The 14,787-nt window shown below is 38.9% G+C and overlaps 1 protein-coding gene across 2 annotated transcripts in view; it reads left to right on the top strand.

The window, feature by feature from the left end:
• The window catches only part of LOC121628281 (retinoic acid receptor beta-like), a 275,740-nt gene that overhangs the window by 150,607 nt on the left and 110,346 nt on the right, over positions 1–14,787 (top strand). The window contains exon 1 of one of the 2 annotated variants that reach the window (XM_041967294.1): positions 7,652–7,886. The exons of the other annotated variant lie outside the window; for it this stretch is intronic. Coding sequence (XP_041823228.1) covers positions 7,730–7,886 — 157 coding nt within the window. The 5' untranslated portion in view covers positions 7,652–7,729. Of the gene's footprint in view, positions 1–7,651; positions 7,887–14,787 lie in introns of those variants that run through there. 2 annotated transcript variants of the gene reach the window in all.

Genomic DNA, 14,787 nt, shown 5'->3' with positions numbered 1-14,787 from the left:
CATTTATGTTGAAAGGTCCTTTCAGTCATGCTGAATGGTGTCCAAATGCAAATTCCATGCATGAAATCAACTGCAGACCTTTTCCTTGCTTATTTGATGGCGAAATAAGGCCAACTACATGTTATCACACGGTCTCATTTTCCTATAATTTGGATGTCAGTAGCTTGCAATTAAAGCTGAGATTTTGCACTTAAAGCTCAACTTCATTATATGCTGTGACTACTTGAATACATCTTCATTAACAGCCTAATTCATAAGAATTGTGTTGGGGTACAAACCTAACTGAAAAGTATATTCAGTAACTAGTAAAAGAATTTTGAGACATCAATGCCTCAAGGAGAGTATAACCCCCTAAACTCATTGAAAGGAGCTGCAGATAGCTATTGTTAGTTCTGGCTTTGCTAAATTGTTGCCTTTAAAGGATGAATTTGTTAGTAGTGGTTTGTGTTTAGGCTACTCGTGGAGGTGTAAAGTGCCAACTTTGGATTACTAGGCTATTATTAAATAACTTCAAATGTGATTAATGCACTGACATCAACATGTCAGTCTCATCTGAAAGAAGCTCCTAACCTCCTTTACACATCTACTGTAAGGATACACAGATTTGATTACCTGTAGATAAAATATACTTTTATCTGTCAGGTTAAACCTTAAATGAACATCAGTGTTTTGACATTGAAAAACTGACATACTGTCATTATCAGTCTTTTAACATTCTTAATGCTAATATCTGTCTTAAACAGTTATTAAGACTGCTAAAATCAACACATAAGTGATTTCCCCACATAAAATGTTAAATGAGACTAGCTCCTAAGGTAAGGTTAAAAAAAAACAAAAAACTGTAAACTACCAACTGGCTAACTGTGGGTCATTATTATCATTTGTTAATGTTTTACAAAGAATTTTTTTTTTATTACAATACAGTCAAGCCATTGTGTAATTCACTCGCACACTGTGGTCAAATCACCAATCCCCTAATAATGCAGAGAAATTTCAGGCTAGCTTTCCTTGCTGTTTATTTTTAACTTTAGCTTCAGTAGCTAGCTTAATTCAGCAGCTACATACATTTAACTAGCTTCAGCAGATGCTTCATTTAATTAGCTTTAGTAGCTGGCCACATTTAACTAACTTCAGTAAGTAGTTTCACTTAATTAGCTTTAGTAGCTAGTTAATTAGCTTTAGTTAGCTAGTTTAGAGAAAGTAACTGTAGCTGATTTCTCTAAATGTTTCAGTAGCTGCTTTACTTAATTGTCTCAAGTAGCTAGCTACATTTAACTAACTTCAGTAGCTGCTTTATTTAAATAGCTCAAGTAGCTAGCTACGTTTAACTAATTTCAGTAGCTAGCTTCACTTAGTTAGCTTCAGTAGCTAGTTAAATTAACCAGCTTCGGTAGCTAGCTCTATTTAGTTAGTTTAAATAGCTATTAACTAGCTTCCATTTCTAACTCAATTTAATTCATTTAAGTATAGCCTAATTTAACATTTAATGGAGGAAATCTGCCTCAAATATCTGAAATAAATACTTTGGCCCACAAAAATAGTAGAAAATGGTTGTACTTTCTGAGCTACATAGGTTAGCCCACTTCTTCCCTCCAAACTTTGCCGATATATTTTGTAGAATGGAAAAATTTGTCTTAAGCCTGGTACACACATAATGATATTTGGGTTGTTTTTGTCCCGATTTTGCCTCTTCCCGACCTCGGACGCCAAATACCCAATCGTGAGATTTCCCTGTCCCATAATCATTTGGTCTGGGGTGTGTTACAAGCCGATTTGTCCCAATTTTTCACTCCGAAATGGGTCGTAGCTGAAAATTGGGAACATTGAACAACTCGTGCGTTGTGACTGTGTGGATGGTGGTATGGAATGTAACCAATCAGAGAGCAAGCTGGCTGGGGAACAAAGAAGTAAATAAAGTCTGTGTTCAAGCTGTCTCCAGTCTGTTATTTTTTTCAGTTCTGGCTTTTTCAGTAGTCCCAAGACCACCATCATTCCCTCGTCCTGTATGTTCTCTTCTTTGCTGTGTGTTGTGTTTTCTGGTTGTTACTATGGCTGTGCCAGAATGTCCACCCTACTCCCTAACCCCACGTTTACTACATAGGGCTGCATTACATAGCACACTACATAGTGCACTCATTCTCTTGGCATGAAGCTGCCTATTTTTTCCTTGCCCCAAACCACGTGACTACTACCATCACCACGGCAACCACAACCCCCGTCAACATGTCATTACAAATCCAATCCAAAGTTGTTTGTAAATATTTTTATTTTTATTCCTTATGTTATATTTTATTCTTTGTTTGTTTGCTTATAGGTAATTTCGCGCAGCTCAATTTTTTCGCCTCCATGCACCATGTTGAGCTTCTGCCTGCAATGCATTGTGGTCTATATTGACTGGTTTAGTGACCATCGATGCTAACTACTTTTCAAGATGCATTGTGGGTAATTTTGAGTGCCCTACTTTTTTCTCTCTGGACATTTGGACAGTCCGAAAAAATGGCATGACCCCTAAATAGGGCAATATGTAGGGAGTAGGGTGCACATTTGAACACAGCCCATGTTTCTTCTTCTTCGTTTTTTGCCGGTTGTTGATATGGTTCTTCTTCTACTTTTCGACGTTTGTCCGGCTCGGAGGACTAGATTGTAGATGAGTTGCTGGACAGCATCGTCGTGTGTGTTGTTATGTGATTACATTTTCAGAGCACACCACACACAGTATGATCAAAACTGATATTTTATCTGGTCTCGGCCAGATAAAAAATCTCATAAGATTAAAAAAATCGTTATGTGTGTACCAGGCTTTACACTCAGAAGTTAATTAATTTAATGGCATAAAAGTATTTTCCCTTTAAATTTCAACCCTTCTACATTTTACGTTCCACAAACTGGTTAGGAAAATGTCTCAGTTTTCAACTTAGAATAAGGCATAAAATAAATTTAAAGGTCCCATATTATGCAAAATTCACATTCTAAAAGTTTTTATATGTGTCCTCATAGCCTGGGTATGAGGCCCAAAAATGAGAAAATTCTGTCAGCTTTCTCACTTGCTTGCTCCAATTTTTAGCTAATGTGTGCTCAAACGGGTGATTCTGAGATCTTTCCCTTTTCCAAGATAAGGGTGTGGACAGGCATCACTCATGAACTTTTAATTGTTTAAAGGAGACACAGAAACAGCCCTTTCTCCGTTTAGCTCACTAGAGCTACTTTTAGAATGCCTGAAATTATGGACCATGGCCGAATTTGGGGTAATACACTGAAAACAATGTTGTTGGACCTCTGATATCCTTATGAAATAGTTGAAAAACTGTATAATGGGACCTATAAAAATGGTTTAGTTGTAGGTTTTTGTGTTAATGAATACTGTATATGTTGTAAATAAGGGATGAAACAAATGGTTAGATGTAAATATTAACAAAAAGACAGAAATGGTTACAGATTTAGATCATATTGTCTAAATCAAAAACAAAAGGCAATAAATAAAAGACATTATAATTGCACATTTTAGTAGCAAGTAGACCTCTAGCACATGTGCTATACAAATATCAAATAACTGTATCTCAGGCCTTTCTGTGTGGAGTTTGCATGTTCTACCTGTGTATGCGTGGGTTCTCTCCAGGTTCTCCGGCTTCCTCCCACCGTCCAAAGACATGCATGTTAGGTTAATTGGACACTCTAAATTCTCCCTAGGAGAGAGTGTGTGTGTGAATGGTTGTTTGTCTCTATCTGTGTTGGGCCTGCGACAGACTGGTGACCTGTCCAGGGTGTACCCTGCCTCTCACCTGTTAAAATGCTGGGATAGGCTCCAGCTCACCTGCGACCCGAAATGGAATAAGCGTTCAAGATAATAGATGGATGGATGGATGTATCTCAGGCCACAGTTGCATGCAAGGACCCTTAGGTTCCTGTCAGCAAAGAGAACATAGCGATTTTTGCAGCCATAACCTGTGCTTACATTTCAGTTTTACAAAACGGTCGTCTTGACTAACAACCACTGATTAAATCTGTTCTGTTTTGAAATTTATGATTTGTTTTCTTATTTTCATTGTACTGAGTGCACAGTCTTATATAACCATGATATAACACGAGATGAGACCAAGATGATGGATTTTAAAAATGTCTGAATGCAGTTGCATGACCTAATTAGTTTTAAAACCTTGGCCAACAACCAAAGAAATTATTAAAACAAAGGTACAATTTTACCTCTAAATTATAGTTAGGAAGGAATACAAATAATGAACTTATAATGGTACCTAATTGGAGTGGATGTAAATATGAGGTGTTTCTCCGAATGAATGAAAGAAAACATCAATCAGAAATCAAGCTTCCATATAAATGCTGCATTTGAAATGGTAATTTCATGCATTTTAGTAGAACATATCTGATGCAAAATTAATAAGAAAAGGGAAACATTGTCAGAACTGTGTCTCTTCTCTTCATTATAATTCTGCTCAGCAATAACTCACAACATATCTGCACTGCATATACCATATACTGCATAATGCATTACAGTCTGTGAAGGCAGTTGTGCACCACAAACTCCAGTCAGTTTTCATAAAACCCATTAATCTTAGAGAACATCTGATTTGGAAATGGTTTATTGGAGTTCTATGTACAGTTTATGGCTTTATATCATCAGTCCAAATAAATGCAGATCAAATGCTCAACAGGAATATCTGGAAAGGTTTATTCCTCATATCCTTCTGAAACACTATTAAAGTTAACTCCTGTGATAATGTGGCTGTACTGAGCTGCGAGTCTTGAGCCACCCCTCGTTTTGTTTCCAAGCACCCAGACTTTGTTGTAATCTTGATCAAAAGTTCCTTGTGAAGCTTTGTGAAGGTCTTCTTTTTTTTTTTTTTTTTTCAATGTAATGTGTTTTTGTTTGTTGAGCCACTCAGTATGTGAAACATTCAGGTATATAAAGACAACCAACTCTAGAGAGACAACAGCACATGCAGAGGCCGATTCGTTATTGAAATTTTAAGCTCTTTGTTAGTAGCAGCCTGTCGCAAAGACATTCGTTCCCATTTCTTTGGCTGCATCCTACACAATCCAACACTTAAAAAGTAGTTCCAGGGTGATGTTCGGCACGGTGTAAAAAGTAGTTCCAGGATGATGTTCAGCATGGTGTAAAAAGTAGTTCCAGGGTGACGTTCAGCACGGTGTAAAAAGTAGTTCCAGGGTGACGTTCAGCACGGTGTAAAAAGTAGTTCCAGGGTGATGTTCAGCATGGTGTAAAAAGTAGTTCCAGGGTGACGTTCAGCACGGTGTAAAAAGTAGTTCCAGGGTGATGTTCGGCACGGTGTAAAAAGTAGTTCCAGGGTGACGTTCAGCACGGTGTAAAAAGTAGTTCCAGGGTGACGTTCAGCACGGTGTAAAAAGTAGTTCCAGGGTGACGTTCAGCATGGTGTAGCATCTCTTCTTCTAACATGTCTGGAAATGTCTGGGAAGTGAGGAGACCAGTTGCTGGAGTTTTAGGAGAGGAATGTTGTCCCATTCTGGTCTGATGCAGGATTCTAGCTGCTCTACAGTCCTGGACCTTGGTTGCTGGATTTCTGCTTCCATGATGCTCCAGATGGTTTGTACTGGTGAAAGGTCTGGACTGCAGGCAGGCCAGTTCAGCAGCTGGACTCTTCTCCTGTGAAGCCATGCTGCTGTGATGGATGCAGGATGTGGTTCAGCATCGTCTTGCTGAAATCTGCAAGGTCTTCCCTGAAAGAGACGTTGTCTGGATGGGAGCAGATGTTGCTCTAAAACCTCCATGTACTTTTCAGTATTGATGGAGCTTCACAGATGTGGAAGCTGCCCACGCCATAGGCACTATGGCATACAATCCTGTTCACATCTGGCTTCTTCTTTGCTTGATGGAGCTTTAACCTGCATTTGTGGATTTCATGGTGAACTGTGTTCAGACAGTGCTTTCTGGAAGTCTTCCTGAGTCCATACAGTGGTTTCCAGTAGAGAATCATGTCTGCTTTTAATGAGGAAGATCACCAGCATCCAGGCTTGTCCTATGCACACAGAGATTCCTTCTAGTTCTTTGAATCCTCTGATGATATTCTACACTGTAGATGGTGGACCTTCAAAGTCTGAAGAACATTTTTCTGAAATTATTTTGAAAGTGTTTTGAACCAGTTTGTCTCTGATTTTAGAACCTCTGTCCATCTTTCCATCTGAGAGACTCTGCCTCTCTGAAATGCTCCGTTTATACCCAGTCATGTTACTGACCTGCTGCCAATTAACCTGATTAGTTGTTGAATGCTCCTCCAGGTGTTTCTGGTTTGTACCAGTTACGTTTCCAGCCTTTTGCTGCCCCTGCAGCTTTTTCCAGATGTGTTTCTGCCATCAGATTCACTATCAGCTCATATTTTCCATCACAAAGTAAAATGTCTCAGTTTCATCATCTGAGATTTTTTTATCTTCTACTGGGAATAAAATACACGTTAATGAGATTTTTTTTAAAGATATGGAAATCATTACATCCTGTTTTTATTTAGATTTTACTTAATGTCCCAACTTTATTTTTCCTTTTAAATTGGGGTTTTGTATTTTAATTAATTGTTGTATTAAACTTTTTTTTTAAATATGAAATATGAGGTGTCTCAAAACTTTTGCATGGCAATAATAATGTTTTTATTATTATAATCATTAAATATTATTACAAAATTCATGACTGGCCTGATCAAATTCAACTGAGACCAAACCCTCTATTTTATTATTTTAAAGGGGTGAAATTTAAATTAAAAAGTAGAAGATAAAGAGGAAAATAAAATTATTCTTAAAAAATCAAATAATATATTTTTCCCTTTAGAATGAGAATCTCAGTGGATTATATTGCCTCACCAAAGTGAATGTATTTTATTATTATTATTATTTATTAATCGTAAGGTATTTCTACACGCACATAAATAATCATTTTGGTGTAATTGTTTTTATGTCGGAACTAAAGCGCCGCAGTTGCAGGTGCAGTCATGTTAAATAAAAAAGAAAAAATAGAGGAAACTGGTTTTATATTTTGGAGACAGTGTGTTTTGTTCTTTCCAAGAAAAGAGAAAAAAAGAAAATCTTTCTTCTCTCCCCCTGCGCTTCTTCTCTCCGCCTTGTTCTGCGCTGCGGAGCCGCAGTGATGTCAGTCCGCCTGGGTCATTTGAAGGTCAGCAGCCTCGGAAGGGTTCATACAAAGTTCACTCGCATATATTAGGCAATTCAATCTTTCATTCTCTGTGGCAAAACTAGTTGGAAATGAGCTGTACGGAGGGACGGATAACCCATTCGTCATCGCAGCGGAGAATGCGTGTTTTTAAACGAACTCCGTGATATTTTTATATTAGGAAAAAAAAGAGAAATCCTTCAGTTGGAGCCCTGCTTCCACCGCTGCCGACAACCCGGACGGTGCTCCAGCAGAAACACGCCGGGATACTCTTGTTATTATGGAAGAGTCGGAAGAGCGGAGCCGCTGCGCGTAAACGGCAGAAGAGCGTTTAAGGAGAGGGAGTTTTTTTGTTTGTTTGTTTGTTTTTTTAAGTTCGAAATAATTCATGATTCCGGTGCGGGACGAAGGAGAAGAAGAGGAGCGAAATCTACCGTGCCAAGAAAAAGAAGAAGTTGGTGGGGGGGAGGGAGGGGGTTTGAGAGAAAGAGAGGAGTTTGATGGAGTTGTGTGCGCCTATGCCGGCAATTTTTATCCAGAACGCACACGAGTAAGAGTTGAACGAAGCGTCCCGTCATCATGTTTGACTGCATGGACGTGCTGGCCGTGAGTCCGGGGCAGATGCTGGATTTCTACACATCCAGCCCGTCGTCCTGCATGCTGCAGGAGAAAGCGCTGAAAGCCTGCATCAGCGGACTGGCGCACAGAGAGTGGCAGCACCGCCGGAACGCACACTGTAGGTCCAACTTCTCATCATCTGGTTGTTGTTGTTGTTATTGTTTTTAGCTGTGAGCGCAGCCTGAATCGTTTATCGATGATGATTCACAACATGTTGCTCTAAAGATGGGGGGCCTGCAGATGATGAAAAGTCAAACATCACTCATCACGGGAACTATTTATTAGAATTTTATTCTAAATATTTGTTAATAAATCCATCCAGATTAATAGAGCTGATTTTAAAAAATCAGAATAATATATTTTTACAGTTTGGGATCTTAATGGAGCAGAAAAGTCCTATTTTAAGATTTTTGCGCCTCCATAAATCCCCCAGTAGAGGAAGCAGCTCCGACCCGCTGGTGGGGTGGCTTGTCTCGGATCAGTTCGGTTCAGAGAGCAGCGTGCTGGCTGGAGGAATGCAGAGCGTAAACACAGGCCGTGTCTCCACTCCTCCCTCCCCGGGCCGCACATGACGGAGAGGGGCCTGACGAGCCGCGACCTGCGCTCCCTGACACTGATTTAGATAAATGGCGCCGCCGACGTCTCAACCAGATTAGTGGGCTGCTATCGCAATAGGTCGACCCTGATAGATGGTAATTCCGCAAAATAATGCACCAAAATCAGATACATCCAAAATGTCACTATTTAGCTCCAAAACTGGATGAAATCGTGTCTTTATTATCCGGAAAATTTTTAAATTAAAGCGAAGCTTAAGTGAAATAACTGAATAATATTTAAATGACATCACCCAAAATTTCCCTAAGAGACGTATATTTGAGACGCAAATAGCGCGCACGAGCCACATTTCAGTGTTTGTTTTCGTCTGTCACGCGCTGCTGTTGCTCTGTGATTTATCCCCATCTGATAATGAGCAGCCTTTAGCCGTCATTCCTCACGAAGACTTTTGCTTAAGGGCACTTCAGTCCACCGTGGCTCGTATCAGAGGGAGGAAAAGTGCAAAAGTTACAGCCGCAACCTTTAACCCGCAGCTGTCTCAGATGGCGCTCCGCTGCGCTGCGGGTCAAACGGCGAGGAAACCCCCACAATCAAATCTGCTTGTTTTCGTCTTTCATTTCTACTCTGTCAGGAGGTTTGAAGCGCTTTAAAATGAGCAGAAACATCTACAAGGAATTGGTTTCAAAGACGCCAAACTGGCGCATCGATGCCAAAAAAGATCCTCAATAAATTTTATCTTTAAATCAAACCAATATCAACACAGCCGCTTTTACTATAAAGCTAAATGTTTCCGGTATATCACCGTAAAGATCAGTTTAACTAAACGTATGAAATAAATTATTTTATAATTAGTAAACCTGGGAAATGAGAGAAACCATCATTTCAGAAGAACCTTAAAGAAACTCTTTGCGCAATATATTGAAGATGTTCTATATTTTCAGGCCTTCAGTGGGATTTTACTAAAACTGGGGTCAAAAGTCAAACAAATTTATACGTTTCTGTCTGGCACTGGCTCAGAATTCACTTCATGTATCCCGATTTATTGTAGAGATTTTTTAATAGGGAGATAGAAAGGGATCTCTTAGTTTTTGTTCTTTCTGTTATATAGATAGATAGATAGATAGATAGATAGATAGATAGATAGATAGATAGATAGATAGATAGATAGATAGATAGATACTTATAAATTTCATAAGATGAAAAAATGAAAGCAACCTTGCCATATGCGCCACTTCATATCAACTCAGATTGAACTGAATCCTTAAAGGAACATTTTGCTCAGATAAGCCATCAATAAAACTCAGAGTAGACCATGATCATAACTTTTTTTACAGCAGTTGTCAAGATTTTAACAACCCATTAATGACAAAAACTGAAAATGAGGTTTTATTATCATCTGACACCAACCTTTTATTTTTTGTGGAAAACAATTAACCAAATAGAAAAGTGAGAAGTTGTTTGAAAATCTTTGGTCAGATGGGACTCAGACTTGGTTTTATTGCCTTCAGCTCATGGTGTAACTCCACCTTCCTCCTTTAAGTGTTTGGAAAATTCTTGTAAATGTTCAAAATCCCATTTGTGACAGTTTCACATAATGCAATGTGTGCACATGTTTAGAAAACATGGCGCAGATCAGAAACGCTCTTTAATATTAAATATATTCGCATACTGGGAAATTTTTCTTGGGTCAGCAGCTTATACACGTGCAGCGATGCCTTGTTGCCAAAATCTAAACAACATGGACGCTTTTCTCACATAAAACTTTTCCATTTATTTTAAACTGAAGACATCCTTTGGTTTTTATTTTTGATAAGTTATAATTTTCAACTAATTTTAGTTTTTACATGTCAAAGAACTTCTTTAAACCAAGTATAAAGACTGAAGTTAGTCACAAAAATATCTGAAATTGTGAAAAAATATCTGTCATTTATTATGCAAATACTATCAATTTGCTCAAATAAGGCATGAAAACAACAGGGATTAGACTGTGTTCCTGCATTTGTTGTTCTAGATTTGAACAACCATGTTGGTGGCACATTCCAGCCTTTTATCCCGGAATTCCCAGAAAATGAACTAGTGGTATTTTCCTTCTCTGTGTTTTAGACGTAACGTTCATGTTGAGTGTGTTTGATTCATTTGAGCAGGAATTCATTCATTCAAGGCGACGTTCTGTGTTAATTTCTGGATCATCTCGTTATTTTATGTAATCCATCAAAATCCTGCTGCTGCACACTGAGGAGCAGTCCGAGCGTCCCTGCCCTTTAACACGTGCACTCACACGTCCTTTCCACGCAGGACTGGTGAAGCGAAAACGGGTGATGATGCTCTTTATCTTCACATGTTCTTACAACAAACACCAAATCGGCCCTTATGCCCCACCCTCCCCTCCATTTTTATATGGTTGCTGTGTAAAAATGACTGAAAGAAGAAAAAAAAACTCAGGGTCACTGAGATGTTGGTTTATTCATTTATTTATTCGGGATAATGAAAACCTCCTGGGTGTTAATTAGTTGCATTGACAACAAGCCTACCATTAATGCGCTTCCTCTTCCAGACTGGATGTTAATTAGGAATGATCAAGGACCTCCTTTACGCGGATAAAACAGCCTTTATGGGCTGAAACATGACTCCATATGAAACCCACGTCATGTAAAGGAAGAGCTGCGTTTACATCAGGACAGTGATTCGATGGCATCAATATAAACATTAAACTAAAGTTATCTGAGAGCTCATCGGAGAGGAGCCTTAAAAAGGCCGACTGTGATGCTGCAGCAGGATATGTATTGTACAGCTGATGTGTGTTATGGGATAATTGGGGCTTTTTTGTCTTCAAGGCTTAAGCGCCTCTGATGTGGACATGAAAGGCCATTAGCACAGCTTGCGCACCAAGCTAATTTAGTGGGCGTGTGAAATGAAAGGCGGATGGGGGAAAATAAAAAGCCGTGTACAACAGTGAAATTAAACGAGAGCTGTCTGATGCCAGGCATGTTTAATCATCACGATTAGGACGGTGTTAAGGTCCCACCAGGGTTATACACTGATACCCGCGGATCGGCAGAGATAGTGGCCTCTTATTAAATATCAAACACTGTGACGCGCCCCGTCTCAATGAAAGCTGCAGATACAAGCACCTTTTTAAGTTTCATATCAACGAGAATGAGTCATCTCAGAACTTTCCAGCTTGTTATTCATAGCCCTTCGACAGTGGAGATTTTTATTTTTAACAATAGAAGAACTGTTTGTCCTCTGGGAAAGACAAGTCTCTTTTCTTAAGCATGAATACAAATATATTAGTTCCTATGTCATTTTTAAACAACAAAGCCACACAAACAGCATAAACTCTGAATAAGAAGAACTTTTTAAATTTATCAAACTGTTCAAACTTGACTTCCAGTCCTGCAACTGGAATGATCCAGTGTGTTCTTTGGTCATAGTAGTCCAGGGTGGTGTTTTGGTTTTTATTTTGAGGATATGACTTTGTTTTTCACTGACTTTGGGGTTCACTGCTGCAGCATTTAAACCTGCAGCAGAGCAGCTGTTTTAGGGGGGACCTTTTTCACTGCTACACCATTTAAACCTGCAGCAGAGCAGCTGTTTGAGGGGGGACCTTTTTTCACTGCTACACCATTTAAACCTGCAGCAGAGCAGCTGTTTGAGGTGGGATCTTTTTCACTGCTACACCATTTAAACCTGCAGCAGAGCAGCTGTTTTAGGGGGGACCTTTTTCACTGCTACACCATTTAAACCTGCAGCAGAGCAGCTGTTTGAGGGGGGACCTTTTTCACTGCTACACCATTTAAACCTGCAGCAGAGCAGCTGTTTGAGGGGGGACCTTTTTTACTGCTGCACCATTTAAACCTGCAGCAGAGCAGCTGTTTGAGGGGGGACCTTTTTCACTGCTACACCATTTAAACCTGCAGCAGAGCAGCTGTTTGAGGGGGGACCTTTTTCACTGCTACACCATTTAAACCTGCAGCAGAGCAGCTGTTTGACGGGGGGACCTTTTTCACTGCTACACCATTTAAACTTGCAGCAGAGCAGCTGTGTTGTTGGAGATGTTACTGTAAGCGGAGAAAATAGACGGAGAATTTTCAGAAAGTGAAGCTGCGGCAGATGTTGAATATGATGGCATAACTGCTGTCATAGATATAATCTGGTTTAAAATGTCAGACATGGACTAAACTACCATCCATCCACCCATCCAAAAGATTCTGGCCAAAATTCCAAATAATGAAATTGTTAGCTTCTTAGCAAAATTGCCTAAGTCATATTTTAAGGTTTTATAGGCAATGAAGCATAGTCAGTCAGAAATATTAGGGGAGTACAGTTAGACACATATCTTCAAATTTTCATATATAATTTAGCCAAAATATGACTTTAACAATTATGCTATTAGGATAACGATATGTTGCAGGAAAAGGTTACCAGGACAGACATGAACTACTACGTCCTTACTAAACCACATGAATGTCGATGGCATTGATTGTTTGATCCTAAATTTTTTAGTTTAAGACCTGGTTTCAAAAGTTCGTGTTTTTTTTTTAAGCTAATCTAGTGGCGTAATTCTTCCCTCATCAGTGGAAAATGTGCTTATCGTCCGGTCATGCATGGAAGAAATGATGTGGTCAAATACAGTGAAATTAGTATTATGACTTTGGTCTTACTACCCAGGACCAGGTCATATCATTAATGCAACCTATGGCAGCATCCTGTACCGCTGGAGGGAAATAGGATTGTTATCAACACAAAAAAAATACTAAATCTTCATGAGGAGGTAGGAGGAGGGGTATGAGCAGCATTTTCCATCAGCTGTGTATTTATGACATGCAGTCAAGACCAACGTGTGTTTTTTACTTCGGAGTTAAATTCTGTTAATTACACGACAGTTGGGGCCAGGAAATTATGATGGATAGGGAACAATAAATATTTGCCCTTACCTTTCTTTACACATGGCATTTTGCTGGTTGCCATGGTTACATTCAGGCCATCCTTTGTCCCTCATGATTCAACTTGACCAGGGTTATGAAATGATCATGGTTCGGATTAAAGTATCTTCCTATGTTCATTGAGATCGTCACCTTTATGGACGCCACGTTTCCGTTCACATGCAGTTCTTCTCATGACCACTAGATGTTATCTGATGTCTGATGTTATCCAAACGTAACTGGGTTGTTTCGGACTGTCCGAACAGTCTGAGTTTGTAGATGTAAGTCCTCGTATGTTACATTCTACTCTTATTCATGTCTAATTATGGATTTTGTCCAAAGATGCTACAGTATAAAATACAACAACTGGACATTTTTCTCCCAAAACATCTTCACAGTGATGCTTCTGGACTGGGTCACGTTATCAAATGACCATATAAATGTTTATTATAATTCACCTATTACAGAGGCATAACTTTGCAGCTCAGTGTCACCAGATTATGTGTAATAGGACAATTTTTTCAGTGTCACAATGCAGACGTAGAAATTGTGTCTGTTGCTTTGTGAGGAGTCATTCAAGTGATGTGATCCGAACCTGTGGCTATTCAATTATTATATTACAATTTTTCCCGGGGAATAAATGACGTTTTTTTTTGTTGTTTTTGTTTTTTTTAATTAACCTTTTAAAACTTTAAGAACAGATGGTGGCAAACTGGGTCAAAGTGGCCCTTATGGAGGCCTCTCCTGGACTGTTTACTAAAACATCAGATTTATTTCTGCTTCACTTCATCAGCGTTGGCCTTTGCAGAGATGATGTTCGCTATCGTTCTGTGATCTGATGAAGTTTACAGCTACAGCTGCATTGTTCCAAAGAGATATTCAGATTCTTCCTGAAGGTTTTTGTTTTTTTAGGCAAGTCTGAAACTTTTTTTTTGTGCTATGCGCCGTCTTTATTCTTCATCTGTAACACATAAACTGATATTTAAACATCTTAACAAATCTCAATTTACTCTAAAAGTATTCAAACAGATCGTGTAGAGGGGGATGCAATTTTCAAGTAGAGGCTTATAGAACAGGCAAAGAACTCAAAAGGATTTTTATTCTAATTTCAGATTTAATTTGAACTACATTTCGTAAAATTCTTTAATATTTTTATGAGATATCAATGAAAAATGAGTCCAGGTGTTGCAGGTTTCATTCACATCTGACCACAACATTGGATGTTTTTACATGAATGACACCGAACAACCACAAACAGAAAAATAGAAAAGTTAGAAGTTGTTTAAAAATCTTTGGTCAGACTTGGTTTTATTGCCTGATGGCTCACAGGGTAACTCTACCCGTCTGTAAATGTTTGTAAAATCCTCATAGATGAGTGAAATGTATAAAAGGAAGAAGATGAAGAAGAAGTTCAGATGTGACAAGTTCAATTGTGCACATTGCAATGTGCACCAGAATGAACGTGAGCATGTGTGCTTCAAAAACATAATTTATGTTCATTTTCCTTCTGCAGCCCAGAAAGTGAAGTTATTTTTTCCC

Source organism: Melanotaenia boesemani, chromosome 17 (genome assembly GCF_017639745.1).
Source record: "Melanotaenia boesemani isolate fMelBoe1 chromosome 17, fMelBoe1.pri, whole genome shotgun sequence".
NCBI lineage: Eukaryota > Metazoa > Chordata > Actinopteri > Atheriniformes > Melanotaeniidae > Melanotaenia > Melanotaenia boesemani.
This window is presented reverse-complemented; position numbering and strand designations above follow the sequence as displayed.